This window comes from Chenopodium quinoa, unplaced genomic scaffold (genome assembly GCF_001683475.1).
Source record: "Chenopodium quinoa cultivar QQ74 unplaced genomic scaffold, ASM168347v1, whole genome shotgun sequence".
NCBI lineage: Eukaryota > Viridiplantae > Streptophyta > Magnoliopsida > Caryophyllales > Amaranthaceae > Chenopodium > Chenopodium quinoa.
In genome coordinates this window covers 1,029,347-1,045,907 of record NW_018744137.1, presented here as the reverse complement: position 1 = coordinate 1,045,907, position 16,561 = coordinate 1,029,347, and the positions used below count along the sequence as shown (strand labels likewise).

General features: G+C 32.4%; 2 protein-coding genes across 2 annotated transcripts; both read right to left on the bottom strand.

Annotated features, from left to right (window-relative positions):
• Positions 1-685: 685 nt before the first annotated feature.
• Positions 686-4,844, bottom strand: LOC110693100 (protein FAR1-RELATED SEQUENCE 5-like). Its single transcript, XM_021870225.1, has 4 exons — positions 4,772-4,844; positions 4,414-4,672; positions 1,797-2,926; positions 686-1,356 (listed from the first exon to the last, which is right to left on the bottom strand). The coding sequence occupies exons 1-4, from the start codon at positions 4,842-4,844 to the stop codon at positions 686-688; spliced, it is 2,133 nt and encodes a 710-aa protein (XP_021725917.1).
• Positions 4,845-11,295: 6,451 nt separating this feature from the next.
• LOC110692997 (anthocyanidin 3-O-glucosyltransferase 7-like) lies at positions 11,296-14,873 on the bottom strand. The gene is made up of 3 exons (XM_021870089.1): positions 14,332-14,873; positions 12,202-12,647; positions 11,296-11,899 (listed from the first exon to the last, which is right to left on the bottom strand). Exons 1-3 carry the CDS (start codon positions 14,822-14,824, stop codon positions 11,474-11,476), a joined length of 1,365 nt encoding a protein of 454 aa, XP_021725781.1. The 5' UTR covers positions 14,825-14,873; the 3' UTR covers positions 11,296-11,473.
• Between the last annotated feature and the right edge of the window lie 1,688 nt (positions 14,874-16,561).

Here is a 16,561-nt window from a genome sequence, read left to right as displayed (position 1 = left end):
CTCAAGAGTTGTGTTTTATTGAGATAGTTTGCATGAGTATTTATAGAGAAGGCTTAGTCATTAACCTCCACTATAATTACGTCCACATGCCAACACCCCACTAACAACTTGTGGATTTATCTTGACAGATGGTGGTCATGAAGGAGGTTTCCTAGCCTTATCTCACTAATCCACTATCTCAACAACTTGATAAACATTAGCTATGATAAACCGTATAATCAGCGATTTTCACAAAGAAAACTGCTTGCTAACTTTATCAAAAGTTTGTTTAAAAAGATTTTATTTTAAAAAGGATTTTATTTGAAAAGATAAATTAATTATTTATATTAAAACAACTAGATAATTATCTTTATTCGAAATTAGATAACTAGATAAAACTTTTATAAATTATCTTTTCCTTAAGAAATTATCTTTTAAAACTAACTTTTATTCCAGTAGTTTTTTTAATAACATAAGTCATTGAGTTCCTTTCCGACTTCATATTATTGAGTGCTCACAATTAAAACTAGAACGTGAGATTTGCATGAGACTTTTTAGAGAATGCTACTCCGCATCCAAGTTCCTACTCCGGAACGAACTTTGCTTGAACCCTTTATTCACCAAAGACTCAAAACATTCATTAGTCGAGTTTGTCAATTTGTCCATCAAAACCAAAAGGCTCAACACAATGCTTTCACTTGTGGCCTCAATTTAACCAAATTCTCCAAAAGAAAAGAGTATGGTTTATCATCAATTGTTGCCATTTAGCCTTCTTGGTCACTACATCATAAACACAAACACTTCCATTATCATGGGATTTAGTTGCACTTGTATATGTAACCATACGCACTTGTTCTTGAAACTCTTCAAATTTTTTTGAGGTATAAAGACGTTGAAATACACTCTCGCTCACAAATTCGGTGAAGCATAGGGTTGGCTTATTCATTGAACGAAATGTTTCATTTTCCTCCTCATTGGCTCGTTTTCCTAATGCAAGACAATATTGCTCAACAAATTCTTTCAAGGTAGTATTAAGGTTCACAAATGCTTTGAAAAAAAAATTCATGCTCTCACTACGTTGTGTACTAGACATTCCAACCCAAAAGTCATTTTTGAAATATATAGGAACCCACCGATGTCTTAGATTAAACATCTCGTTAAACCAATTAATTTGTTGTAACTTATGCTTTTCAATAACATCCTTCCATTTTTTCTCAAACTCTTCAACATGAAGAGAATCATGGAGAGTCCGACGCAGCTCTCTACGGATTATATCTCTATCTTCATGAAAATTCAAGTGCTTTTTTGCATTTCTCATAATATGCCAAATGCACCATCTATGTTTTGTGTTTGGAAATACCTCCCTAATAGCACTCCCTGAGGTAAATAGAATATTTAATTATTTCAAAACAACATCAAGGTAGATACTATCACTAATACAGACAAATTCTAGCTACTAATTACCAACAAACACCACATATATAATTTATTATAAAATAAAGCAAGATTAATTAGTATAATATTATGCCTATCACTATGCAAATACACTTTTTTTTAAGGAAAAAGGAGATATATATATTAAAACTTAATCATTCACCATAAGTTTGGGTAATGTTGCTACCAATCGTAGCTACACACAACAAAACCAAATAAAAGCTTAGCAAAATGTACAAACTATTCACTGTATAAATTATTAATCCATGCATGCAAATATATATGCACAACAAGTTATTTACTGTACACATTATTAATCCATGCATGCAAATATATAAATGAAAAAGTTATGCAAGTTATTTATAAAGTGGTAGGAAGTTTACCTATAGCCATGCATTGATCTGTGACAATACCATTTGGAGCTTTTCCCGACATACAAGCTAGCCAGGTCTTAAACAACCAAATATAATTTTTCGTGTCCTCACCCGAAATTAGAGCACACCCAAGCAATATCGATTGACCATGATGATTCACTCCTATAAAAGGACAAAAGGGCATCCTATACCTATTTCTTAAGTATGTCGGATCAAATGATACCACATCTCCAAAATCACGATATGCAGCTCTACATCTCCCATCCGCCCAAAATACATTTTTAAGAGTACCATCGCTTGTGTCATACTTGTAGAAAATTTTTTTGTCTTTAGTAGACATATCCATGAAATGCTTCTCCATAGCAGAAAAGTCTCCTTCTTTAAGGCACAAACGTCTATGCTTAGAAACCAAATTTCTACAATCTTTCTCAGAGAAGGGAACTGCACCAAATCCTCCATATCGTACCGCAAATGTAGCAAAATTTCTTCCAATAGGTACTCCTGCCTTTTCATTAGTTAGTATAACATCCTTGTTATGTGGACTAATGAATCTATAATTCCGCATAAATTTAGAATTTGAAGGGTTTATGGGATGGTTATGCTCTAACACTACCGTGGTGAGTTTCCATTCCCCGCTACTTTTGTCAAATGTAGCTGTAATTTTAGCTTTACAACCGGTAAATTCACTTCGTGTAGGCTTTGATGGATCCTTGCCCCTAGGAACAAACTTTCCTTCTTTCTTACATACTAGCCTCAACCTTGTGCAATCATACTTATTACCACATTCAGTACCTTTGACATTTTCTCTACTTCTGATTTTCATTTGGAACCCATTTTGTTTTCCAAATTCATGATAATACTCAATGACATCTTCATAAGACGCAAAAATCATCCTTACATTTGGAGGAGCAAGTTTTTCTAGCATAGGATGACTTTCATTAGTTCCATTTGTATCATCATCATCTCTCAACACATCAATATTTTCATTCACTTCGTCACAAATAAAATCCGGTTCCGAATTAATATCAAAGTCCATATCGGAACTATCGTATTCACTGTCTTCACCTTGATACTCCATATTAAGATCTATTGTGGATGGTACTACTTTAGCAATACCACTCTCATCCATTTTCAAATTTCTGCATACAATATATATTATAATTAGTCAATCATTATTAAAGGGAGAAATTGAAAAAAAAAAAAAATTCATATTTTTTTTAAAAAATAATGAATCTGTTTACTTGAATAATATTTCAACAGTCAAAGACTTTTTTTTTTGGTAAAAAATTCTAAGCTACACGTTATTATTCTTATAATTTTTTTTTTTGTTTTTTTGTTTTTTTTTTTTTTTTTTTTTTTGGCAAATGAGGGTTACATCCAAAAATAAAAGAAAACAAAATAGAACAACCTAAAAGTCTAAGCAAGGGGGTTTGACGTATGAGACAAGGGAATTGAAAGTTATTCTTATAATATTTAGTTTTCATGATAATACTTATCTCCTATTATTTGCTTTTATCATGTAGATATTTTAAGAATTTGTTTCCTATTATCTTGTTCAATAATATAGCTATATGTTTATTCCCTCAAAAAAAATGTAGTTATATGTTTTTTTATTGTTTGATTAAAAAAAATCGTTTCACATAAAAATATCGTATAAAAAAAATTGTTTACAATGTTTTCAAATATCATAAATAAAATGTTATAGAATAACTATCAAATAACTGATTTTTAAACTAGTATTATTTTGATTAAAATTAAAATATTGACTATAAAAAAAATCGTTCTTAATAATTTAAGTTATCACATAAGTATATGATTAAATATAAACTATATCTGCTTTCAAGAAGATTATTTCATACCACAACAAATTGATAGATTATGACATAAAAATAGTTTACTAACCTGTGATAAACTCCTTTAATACTGTTATCGAAAGGACATTATCAATTGAAGCCAAATTACAGAATAATTGTTTTGATTGAAACTTGTATAATTATGGAGTATATTTTTTTGATAACAAAAATCATGCAAGACTTTGTCAATAAAGAAGAATAGTTAGCACCTTCTTGTTGTACTCATGAAGAATGCAAATGGTCTTTTTTTAAAAAAATAAAAAATAAAAATAAAAATTATTTAGTGTTGTACTGTAAATTAAAACTTCACTTTAATGATTTAGATTTAGAAAATAGGAATGCATTAAATATGTTGTCTAGTTCCCTGTATTATGCTTATTGGAAAATTAAATTGCATTATTAATGATTTTATGGTGTTAAAAGTGGGTCAAATAAATAGTTTTTTTTTTATAAAAAAAAAATTACACATCATTGCCACATCATTGCCACGTCAGTTCCACATCAACCGGGTAAACTACCCAGTGGGTAGGTGTATCCATGCCCTTTCAAATAGTGTCTTTTTAACTCATAATTAGTGTGTTTTTGTCATGAATTTTCTAAATTCAAAATATGAAATTTTCCCCTGTTGTAATAGGTGATTTAATGTTTATAAATTATACTTTGTACATACAGATCGGATTACATTGTATTAATTCTAGTAGAATCTTTTAATCATAAAACCAAAAATTAAAAATTGACAGTGATAGACTATATATGTACCTTGAGTGCCAAACCTTTGCCTGATAACATCAGTGTAAACATGAACATAGAAAGAATGTTCCCCTGAGTTCCAGCATGGCACCCAAGGCACCTCAATCTCCTTACCCAAATCACATAATATATAAGACAAGAAGGCATCCCCCATAACACAACTCACTTTAACACCAACATCCTCTTCAGCTTCCTCCACCACCTTCTTCAATGCACCCGGCCGCGTTGCCGCCTTAACAAAGAGGTCAATCTCCTCCAAGGGATTGCCCTTAGAAACATACCCTACAGACTTAGGGATTTGTTAAACATCGCCCACAAATCTCTACATAAAGCCCACAATTATTTTTACTTTGACTCTTTTGCCCTTTTTCTAATTTTTACCGAAACCGTAATTCCCTCTCACGAAGAATGTGGAGCTGGAGTGGATTGCCGAGGGACACCAGAGAGCCGTCATCGTCGTCGGAAAGCGAGATAATCGGGGGAAAAAATTACGAAAAGTAGGGGTGGCGTCTGGTCAGGACGCCGCCACCATGGCGGTGGCGTCTGGCCGGGACGCCGCAACCGTGGCAGTGGCGCCTGGCAAGGACGCCGCCACCACGGTTATGGCGTCCTGGCCAGACGCCGCCACCATGGATGTGGCGTCCTAGCCAGACGCCGCCACCATGGCTGTAGCGTCCTGGCCAGACGCCACCCCTACTTTTTTAATTTTTTTTTTTTTTTTTTTTTTTTTTTTTTTTTTTTGTAATTTGTTATTTTTTTTCTTTTTTTTTTGTAATTTTATTTAAACTTTTTGTAATTTTTTTTAATTTTATTTAAAGTTTTTGTTTTTTTTGTTTTTTTTTTGTGGTTTTTTAACTTTGATAAATTTGAAATTAAATATGTGTTAATAAGTTCAAAAAAAAATTGTTTTAATTTGAAATTATGTTTTAAATATGTGTTAATAAAATTATGTTTAATTTTGTATGTGTAAATTATATATAGAAATGAAATTTACAAATAAAATTTTTACATAATGTTAAAAATTTAAACACTATTTATTAACGCAAAAAATTACCACATACAAAAAAATTAACACATATGAAAAATTAACACATAAAACAAAAAAAATTAAACATTAACACAAAAAATTCAGATTTTCAAAAAAAAAATTTATATATATTAGAAATAAAAACATTAACACATAAAACAAAAATATTAAACATTAACAAAAGAATTCTGATTTTCCAAAAAAAAAAAATATTAGACAAAAAAAAAACAGAAGTGGTGGGGCGCCTGGCCAGGACGCCCAGCCCCTGGTGGTGGCGTCTGCTCCGGCCGCCGGAACCAGGGGGCTGGCGTCTGACCTGGACGCCCAGCCACAGCGGTGGCGCCTCTGGAAAACGCCACAACCGTGGCTAGGCGTCCAGGTCAGACGCCAGCCCCCTGGTTCCGGCGGCCGGAGCAGACGCCACCACCAGGGGCTGGGCGTCCTGGCCAGGCGCCCCACCACTTCTGGTTTTTTTTTAATTTTTTTTTTTACAAAAATCCTGCCACCGTGAGCCGTCCTTCCCTCCGCTGCTGTGGCCGCCAAGTCTTTACCTTGCCGCCTCGACATTGCCGTATTTTCGGGTGATTAGAGTGTGGGTATGGGTTAGATTTTTTTATTTTAGGTTTAGGGCAATAAGGTAAATTCAATATAGATTTGTGGGCTTTATGTGGAGATTTGCGGGCGATATTTAGCAATCCACCAGACTTACCATCCCATATTTCATAGGCCTTAATGTTGGGGTGATCTACACAAGTTTTAGGAAAAAGAGAGTTTAATTAGTTGGGTGTGCTAAAGAAAGAGAAATGCACCTTATTTCGCGGTGCTAAGGTGGCTAATTGCCTTATTATGTTTAGAAGATTGGTGCCATGGCTGGCAAATGGGAAGGCAAATACTGCTGTATGATTACTCATGCCTTTGGTGGTCGTTATTCTTTGTTGCTTATAGCATGGACTATATATTAGGTTGATAAAATAAAGTCAGTAGTTGGCACCTAATTACTTAATTAGTAACCTTAACTTAGGACTCAAAATAATAAAGGGGGATTGAGTAAATAGTAGCTAAGGGGGCGTTTGGTATAAATTCCGTAAACGGAATGGAAAGGATTTATATAAGTAAGGGAAAGAAGGGTAATGATACACGTTACCTTTGATATATATATATATGTTTGGTATCTTTATAAAATGGAAACAAATTAAGGAATTTATGATTGAGGTTGAGGAAGGAAACACATTTTGTTTCCACTAGTTGGATAAGGGTAACAATTTGGGGGATTTTGTTACCTTTTAGAAACGGTATTAGTTACTTATAGCTCATACCAAATTAATAGAAACGGAAGCACTTATTTGTTTATGTTTCCTATGTTACAAATTTTCATACCAAACACCCCCTAAGTGTATCATTATATTTGTGTATGCATGCACGGTAATACGATATATATAAGCCGCCCTTTTTCTTTTCTCTCTTCTCTCTTCTAGGGTTTTAGTTTTCTTTGCCATTTAGGCCGGAAATTAGACTATTTCCAAGTATTCCAACGCTTTTTCTTTAATTCAATTTAGTTTTTTGTTTTGTTTTACATTTTGGTTTGTCTGTTTTGTTCTCTGCATTTGTAAAAGTTTGTCCTAATTTTCTGGGGTTTTGATTCTCATTCATGGATGAGAATTTTTTTTGTAAGGTTTCTTATACTAATTGGGAAGGTGATTTGGATTCCTATGGGTCTGGGATTTGTCATGAATCGATCGATCAAAATATCAGCGCAGATTGCAGAGGTCTCAACTTGGAAAGATGCAAAGATATCGAAAATCATTGCTCGCGTCAAGCTTGAAACGGAGCGGTGGAGTATGAGCTATGTATGCCAAATATAAAAATTAGTTATTATTTTGATCGTAAAAGTTATTATTTTGATCGTAAAAGTTATGATATTTTCTCTGAATCTATGGTTTACAAATCTTTATTATTGTAGATGTCGTATGACTATTATGTAATGTTATTATTACATCCCGTTTAAAAAAAAATATTTGTGTATGCACAAAGTGTTACGCATGTGAATTAAAACGTTTTTGTTATTAGTTATTTTTGGAAAACAAAAATTGAAAATAAGAAAAATGTGTTTCCACTATTCTGTTGTCAGTTTTTAAAATTACCATGAGTTTAATAAATTTGACTAATTTTTTTATTCATTATGTGACATATATCATATGATTTCGAAAAATAGAAAACCCCAATGTCAGTGAAGTGAACAATTTTGTAGTCGTCATTGATTTTGTGTACATTTTTTTTTTAGTTTGATATAGGTTAGATCATGTGAAAGTTTTAAGGCTAAAAAAGAGAATAAGCAACCAATATTATTCGTTTCATAATAAACATCATAATCGGATGCCTAAAATGCATGTATTTTTTGTCATTAATGACATTTTCGTAATTTTGTATTCTTTAAAATTATGTCCCTTTTTGAAGTGATTTTATTTAGTTTTACCATATTTTACTTTTTTATTAAAAAAAAAACTAAAAATCAGTTTATACAGTTGTAAAATACTACCTCCGTTAATTAATATGTGCAACAAAGGAGTATTTTATGTCTCACAAATAATACCCCTTGCTTTGTTGCACATAATAGTTAACGGAGGTAGTAATTACAAAAGGGACATTAAGAACACGATAAGTAAAAGGATTGTCCGCTATACTATTGCGCAGGTTAAACGCAAAAAGACTTGCGTGGATCTGGTCCACAATATTGTGGACCCGAGGTTTATACACACGCACCTGACATTATATTGAACATAGTAACCTTTAATTTTTACATAGTAACCCTATTTTTAACATAGTAACCTTTACTAAAACTAGTATAACGTTTAATATTATTGTGAACTTAAAGTATAACGTTATGACTTTAATTTTAGCATAGTGACTTTTATTATTCATATTGACCGGTATATAAAATATTTTATTAAAAAAATTAACCTCTTATAGCCTATATATTACCAAAATGACTTTTATTTCAACATAGAGACCTTTTTTCTATTATAGTGACTTTTTTTAACTAATAAAACAACCATAGTTTTTCTGATGTTAGTGGTCCACAATGAATTAGTGTGAACCAGGTCCATTTAAGAATTTGTAGGTTATACGTGTTCACTTTGTAACCTAATGTATAGGAAAGAAATGAATCAATAAATTTGCGAACAACTTATTGAATATCATAGGAAATCATTAAATCAACAATTTCATTTATGACACAAATGTAATTAAATTATTTAATTTAAACACCTTCTCAATTCGTACTCCATCCACCACTGTTACATTAAGACAATATGGGGTTAGTTGGACTATACAGCAATGTCAGTAAAGGAGGGGCAACAATGACACCCTATTTTCGTTGTAATAATTTAATTTGTACCTTCTTGTCTCTCGCATCATAAATAATGGTCGGTGTTTTAGGTAGGGTTAACCCCGCTTTACTCGCCCAATTAAAAAAAAAAAAGTATAAATAATTATTAAAGTTAATCTAGCACAAACAATTTTGTTTAACATTAACACTGCGGAGTACTAATTATTTATTAAGAAGCTCAATCATGATCAATAGCTCGATCATGATCATTTATAGCGCAATTAAAACCATAAATAAATGAGATTCTTATTTGTGTTCACAAAATTGCCCAATCATGATCATTTTATAGCTCGATTAAAACTCATTCAAATAAAGTTTGAAAAAAATTGTACCTTTTTAAAAATAAAATTAGTACTCGTATAAAATATTAAAAATGTACCCCGTATTCTTGTAATAATTAATATAAATTCTCAATCCCTAGTTAATTTTCTACCCTTCTGTTTTTTTACTCCCTCCGTCCTTAAATTACATTTCTCTTTGGAAATTTACACGGGAATTAAGGAGGGAAGAATAAGACAAATAACAATAATTAGATAATGCAATGGGAAGTACAAAAATAGATTAGTTATTACTCATGACATGTCATCAATCCTTTGCAAAAAAAAAAGGACCAATCACATGCTCCTAATTGAAAATTTTTAACCAATCATATTCATTGTAATTTGGCACAAGGATTATGAGTGAGATTAGGGTAAGGATGAGTGAGAAAACATTAAATATAAAACAGAAAAAGAGAGTTGATTTACTAAAAAAAACTTACCAAAAATAGAAAGGAGGAATGTAATTTAGGGATGGAGGGAGTAGTAGTTTCTATATATTTTGACATTGTACCTTTGCTAATGTGAATCTTTGACAACTAATTTCTATAACTTTGTATGTATAAATTCATTAATATTTTTTATAAATTTGTATATTCTTAAACCATTCATTGAGAAGTAGTGGAGTGTGAGCTATGCCCGATATGCAAATTAGTTATGATTTTGATTGTAAAAGTTACGTTATTTTCTCTAGATTTATGGTTTACAAATCTTTATTATTGTTGTAGATGTCGTATGGCTATTTATTAATGATAATATTCTTCTTCTTGTAAAAAAAAAAAAAACATTCATTGAGAAAAATCTTAAGATTCCATATGACCATTTTTTTCCTTATATATTGAGATTATTTATAAGATTATTCCCTTCCATTTTTGAATAGTTACAAATTTGAAAACATCAAAAACAAGTGGAGGAGTACCGAGTACCTACATTATAGTATTTATTATGGTTAATAATATAATAATAATACGATCTTGCTAACGAGCGCCCCGGGGCGTTAGATAAGAATAAATTATATTGGTTCAAATGGTATTAAGTTAGGAATTCATGACAAAATCACGCGTCGTTCGGTGTAATTAATGTTAATTTTACTCTAATATTTGCACTTTAATTCTCTTATCTAATGCCCCGGGGGCGCTCATTTAGCTTTTGCCATAATAATATAATAGTTTTGGGAAATAAGAGTGTTGTTTATAAATATTAGGAAAATTTGATAAATACCACCATATATTGTTGGCAAAATTGGAAATACCACCTCAAGTTTTTTTTTTGTAAATTACCACCTAGTTTTTTCCTAAACTTTTGAAACTCCCACCTCTTTTCTTAGATGACGTCATTGTGGGTCCCACATTTGCGTTTTCCCTCTCTTTCCCCCGTTCTTCCCTCGATTTCCCCTGTTCCTCGAGTTTCCTCTTTCAATTTCATCTCTCTCCTCTTCAATACCCATTACTATACTCTCACCCACCCAAATTTATTGTTAAACCCTAACATTCAACATTCATTTTTCACTCTTTCCTTTTCTATGTGAAAGAATCATGGTTAATTGTGTTTTCATGGTAATTACTTGTTTTCTCCTTCTCTATTCAACAATGTTAGTGTTTTCACCTCCAATTGCATGTTTAATTGTGTTTTCGTGGTAATTACTTGTTTAATTGTCCACTTATTCATTCAATTTTAACTTCATAAACCCTAATTTGTCCAATTTAGCAAAACCTCCAAATTAATTACCCAAACCCTAATTAATCTAATCAATACACTTCGTTTTAGGTTAGATTGCATAAATTATAACCTAATTTGCGCAAATTTTTGTACACGCTATCAAAATCAAGAAACGAAATTGGAAGAGAGGGAGGAAGAAGATGAGGAACAGGGGAAATCAAGGGAAGAGAGAGGGAAAGAGAGGGAAAACGCAAATGTGGGACCCACAATGACGTCATGGTGGGAGTTTCAAAAGTTTAGAAAAAAACTAGGTGGTAAAATATAAAAAAAAAAACTTGAGGTGGTATTTCCAATTTTGCCAACAATAGATGGTGGTATTTATCAAATTTTCCTAAATATTAATTAGTCTCTGCAATTTGCAAGCTTTATTTTATACCGAGTAATACTTGTTTGATGTAGGTTGGAAGTTTGTCCTATCCAAGCAAGAAAACTCAATCAAATCAAGCTTAGACAATCATGAATTAAACAATCCTTCCTTTATTGTTTCAAAAAAAAAAAAAAAACAATCCTTCCTTAAAAATGCAATCTAATAAAGACATTATTACACCAACTACCAATATAGTATAACAACTTTAAATTTAAAATATAACTAACAATTCGGTGGCTCGACTTGTTTCAGCCTTACATAGTTACACCTATGTTTTCAAGATATGTTCCAATAGCAACATACAATTCTTGTTGATGCTCCCATTAGAGGCAATAGCTTTAACAAGCAATTCTTTACGGTTTTTGATATTTGCCCTCATTTTCTTCCCTTCATCACCCAACAAAATTTGATTCAAATTCTTCAATACTCCTTCCTTTGTAAAAGTCCCTCCTTCAACTATCAATCCGATCTCCCAAACTGCCTCTACTAGCCGTCCATTAAGTTTTTGGTCACCAAAGAAGGGTCGTCCGATCATCGGAACTTCGGGTACTATACTCTCAACTACGGAATGGTAGCCAAAATGGGTGATGAATACCCCTACTGCATCATGGGCTAGGACTTCTCTTTGGGGTGTCCAAGGGACCATCATGCCATTTTCTCCATTATTCTCCAAGAAATTGTTTGGAAAGTGTACCTACATTAATTTTGGTCCCGTAATTAAGTTCAGTGCTACGTACACAGAGTATAAATTTTAACAACTATGTCAAGACTAATTCACTTTATTTTAAAAAAAAAAAAAAAAAAACAAATTAAATCACGTAAACATAAATACAAATTAACCACACCTCACGAAAAAGAAAAGTCGATGGCCGGGGTTGAATACCGGTGAGCGAGCTTTCTAACACCCGCACCCATGGTCTAGTTTGATCCTTCCACCCTCGACCATGGGTGGGGTGCAGAAAGCTATCCTATATCGAAAATTTACGAGTATATTACCTTTAAGTGATCCTTGATTGACCATAAAAACTTGAATCCACTAGCTTGAAGAGCCTCAGCGAGAGCAAAAATCTCATTTGGTGGTGGCGTAGCAGAATAACCAAAACTCACGTAAACAACAGAATTGGTTCTTTGTTTGTCAAGCCAACCCAAACAATTATATTTATCTGCCATTTTTGGTGGTTCAATTACTAGGCATAGTGGACCCGCTGGAAAAACCTTTGAGAATTTAGACTTTAAATCACCTATAACAACAGGGTCAAATTCTTCACAACCTCCCATGCAAATTGCACTTGCATAAGGTAAATTTTGACTCATTTTATGTAACATTTGAGAAATGGGTGAATTAAGATTTCCTGATACAATTCCATCTTGGAGGTCTTTCAACCTGATCTTGGATAGTGCTGGTATAAAATCCAGTGTTTCTTCTTCTCTTGCTCCAATGCCTAATTCATTGATCACACCAGTATTAGTAATCAATCAAAGCCTTAATTCCATAAAAGGGGCCAACCAATATCAGTAATGATGATAAGAAAATAACATTAAGCAGTGTCTCGACTTGACCAGAGGTCTAGGATGGGCAAGTTTTAGTCATGTAACTACACTTGTTGGGAGAGAAGGAGGAGGATCATGAAAATAGTTAATGAGAGAAAACTAACAAATGAGTCCACCAATAAATTCTTGAAAGGAATATATTAAGGGTTTGTTCTCTTCGGCTTAATTTCAGTTCATTTTAGTTCAGTTCCTATTTTCCTTCTCTCATAAATAGAATAGTTCAGTTCAGTTTAGTTCAGCACTTCAGCTCAGTTCAATAAATTAGAACAAGCCCTAAATGGTGCCAAAACAAAAAGAATTTTTTTCACAATAATATGTATACTCATAATTAGGGTTTTTGTTGTTTTAATGTAGTTGGTAAAATTCAAAACATATAGCCTTGGGTAGACCTGGAGAACAGGTCATTCAAGTCGAGTTCGGGTCAGGTTGCTTTTGGACCAGTTAATATTTAGAGCTAGGTCGTGTTAGTTTGGGTTGAGTCAATTATTTTCAGGACTAGTTTTCGGGTCGGATTAGTTTTTGCAGGTCAATTTGAGTCGGGTCAAGTTCGGGCTGGGTCGCCAAAAATAAATTCACCTACAAAAATTGTGGGATAATTCCCTCTTATTTCAGTAATAGTACAGATTAGTTAATTTTAGGAAATTTTGCAAATAACCACCTTTTTAAATCTTGTTTTTTTTTTTTTTACATATAACCACGTTTTAAGACCACCAATTTTGAAAAATTTGTTCCAACCTACCACTTTTTTTAGCCAAACCCACCACCAATTTTCGGATCGCATGTCAGGTCATTCGGGTCGGGTTGAGATTGTCAAGTCTAGCCTTGGGGGTCAATACTCAATAGAACTTTGCATTTCCTTAATTTTTCAACTATTTGATAATATACACTAAATTGCAAATTTACACGGTCACACCACATATATTACTTTGGTAAAACTTTATTGTTTTATAGTGTGTTTGGATTAAGGGAAATGGAGGGAAAGGAAAGGAAGGGAAGGAGTTGATTTCATCTAGATAAAAAAAATTAGGAATAAGGTCTTGTTTAGTTCACCTTATTTTTACTTATTTAAAAAAAAAAGGTTCAGATCAAATCCTCGTTTTATGTGCAGTTTTTTATCGCTAAATATCTTTAATTTCGTAATGAAAAAAATTATGAAAATCACATATTAATAAAATACACATTAATACGCATCTAACAAGACCCCACTTAACATATTTTTTCATATGGATTATCGTATTTTTAGAGTCAAAGTTTGATCAAATTTGACATTTAGATCAGACCAGACCAGACCAAATCAAATCAGATCAGATAACAAAAAATAAGGTGAACCGAAAAGCCCTAAAGAGAATTGAAAGGGAGAGAAATGTAGTACTAAATTCTAAGAAAATGATTCTTCTTTCTTCCCCTTCACCTTTCTCCCTTTCTTTTCCTTCCCTTAACATTACCCAAACAAACTATTAGTCACCCAATTTATATTTAAGAATATGAACTCTAATGTTTATAAATTATACTTGGTACTTTATACAGATCAGATTATCGTAAAACCAAAAATTAAAAACTGTATATGTACCGTACCTTGAGTGCCAAACCTTTGCCTAATAACATCAGTGTAAACATGAACATAGAAAGCATGCTCTCCTCCGTTCCATATTGGCACCCAAGGCACCTCAATCTCCTTGCTCAAATCACATAAATAATACAAGAATGCATCTCCCATAACACAACTCACTTTAACACCTACATCCTCCTCAGCTTCCTCCACCGCCTTCTTCAAAACACCCGGCCACGTTGCCCCCTTAACAAAGAGGTCAATTTCCTCCAAGGGGTTGCCCTTAGAAACATACCCTACAGGCTTACCATCCCATATTTCATAGGCCTTAATATTGGGATGATCTTCACAAGTTTTAGACTCTTTTTGGAAAAGAGAGTTTATTGAGTTGGGTGTGCTAAAGAAAGAGAACTGCACCTTGTTTTGCGGTGCTAAGCTGGCTAATTTTCTTATTGTGACTAGAAGATTGGCGACATGGCTGGTAAATGGGAAGGCAAATACTGCTATATGAGTACTCATGCCTTTGGTGGTCGTTATTCTTTGTTGCTTATAGCATGGACTATATGTCTATATATAAGGTTGATAAAATAATTAAAGTGAGTAGTTGGTACCTAATTACTTGGTTACCTTAACTTAGGACTACAAATAATTTAGGTGGGTTCAGTAAATAGTAGTAGTTGACTTTAAATAAGTGTATCGTTTGTATATGCACAAAGTGTTACGCACCTAAATTAAAATATATATTGGGTCCATTAGATGAGATAAATTAATTAGATGAGAGGATTGGAAGAGAGAGAAACTTTTTTTTTTTTTGTTTCTTTCCATTATAGCCGTCAATTATGAGTTCGCTTATTGGTAATGGGAAATAATATGAAATTAATAAAATATATTTATGTTTGGTCCAGGCCATTAGATGAGATAAATTAATTAAATATTGTAAAAACTTTTCAAATAAGGGAATGGAGCAAATATTTAAAAACGGTCGGAAAAATAAAGTAGAGTAAGTATTTTGAAATGGAGGGAGTATCTTTGTAAACTTGGGTTCGTTCTCTTCAACTTAAGTTCAGTTCAGCTCCTAATTTCCTTTTCTCATAAACAATTCATTTAGTTTAATTTAGTTTAGCTCCAATCAGTTCAATTCAGCTCAGCTCAACTCAGTTCAATAAATCAGAACAAGCTTTTACACTTGTACGGAGTACTCCATAATATATTTCTTACACACATATTTTAATTAATTCCTAGCAATAAGTTCTCACTTCTTATCCAAACCTCTATTCCACAAATTCTCGTTCTCACATAACCACACACTATACCAAACATCCCGTTGTAATAATTTGGTGTAGCCGTGTAGGTAGGTAGTTAATTAGAAAATCGTAGCATAAGCCTTAACTTTTCAATTTTTCATTCATTTAATTTTGTCTTCATATTAGGTACTACGTAGTAGGTAGTACTAATAGCCAATAATAACACTCGTGTCATTTTTCTATTTAACTCTATTACTCCTATATTCACTTTCCTAAACGTCACAATAGCAATTGACCTAGTTGCTTTAGTTCTAGTTGCTTTGTTTTTTGTTTTCTAGTTTGTTAGTTTCTCATTTGTTTTTGGGGCTATGATTAATCCCCAATTCATCTTTTCCAAACATCAACCAACTTTTTAATTGATTTGAAATTCAAACTAATTTTAGTTGGATAGCAATTTTACTTTCAAATTTGTAAGTTTTTGTGATTGTTATTACTTATTATTGTTTATATGTTCAATCAAAATTTGGAAAAGTTCAATCTACTTCGTATATATGATATCACTATAGTGGAATAACTAATATCAAACGTCGCCACCCTTAATATATAGGTAACTAGTATTTTGTGGCCCTTGTTTATTTTTGTTAGTCTATTTAGAAATACTCCCTCTGTTCTTAAATTACATTTCTATTTCTCTCTAATTATTACGAGTTTGTGAGGAATAAATACTAGAAGTAGGAATGTAATTTAGGGACAGAGGGAGTAATATTTTTAGATTCAAAAAAATAAAAACAATAAAAAAAATAAAAAAAAAATCAATCATTGGATTATTAGACTTAGGGTCTGTACTGTTCTGATTTACTGAAGTGAACTGTTTGTGATAGAAGGAAATTAAATAAAGAACTGAACTAGAATTAAGCTAAAGAGAACATACCCGACCCTTACAGATCCTTAATTAGTAATTTCTGTAATGATTGGTCTTTACGACCTAGTAGTTTCCAGGGAATCTAGAATG

Coding starts and splice junctions, on each gene's coding strand:
- LOC110693100 (XM_021870225.1), bottom strand. CDS start 4,844: ATGACGGCTCTCTGGTGTCCCTCGGCAATCCACTCCAGCTCCACATTC. Junction 4,673..4,771: donor GAGAGGGAATTACGGTTTCG/GTAAAAATTAGA, acceptor CTAAGTCTGTAG/GGTATGTTTCTAAGGGCAAT. Junction 1,357..1,796: donor AGATCAATGCATGGCTATAG/GTAAACTTCCTA, acceptor TATTTACCTCAG/GGAGTGCTATTAGGGAGGTA.
- LOC110692997 (XM_021870089.1), bottom strand. CDS start 14,824: ATGAGTACTCATATAGCAGTATTTGCCTTCCCATTTACCAGCCATGTC. Junction 12,648..14,331: donor GCAAAGGTTTGGCACTCAAG/GTACGGTACATA, acceptor TCAATGAATTAG/GCATTGGAGCAAGAGAAGAA. Junction 11,900..12,201: donor CAATCAAGGATCACTTAAAG/GTAATATACTCG, acceptor AAATTAATGTAG/GTACACTTTCCAAACAATTT.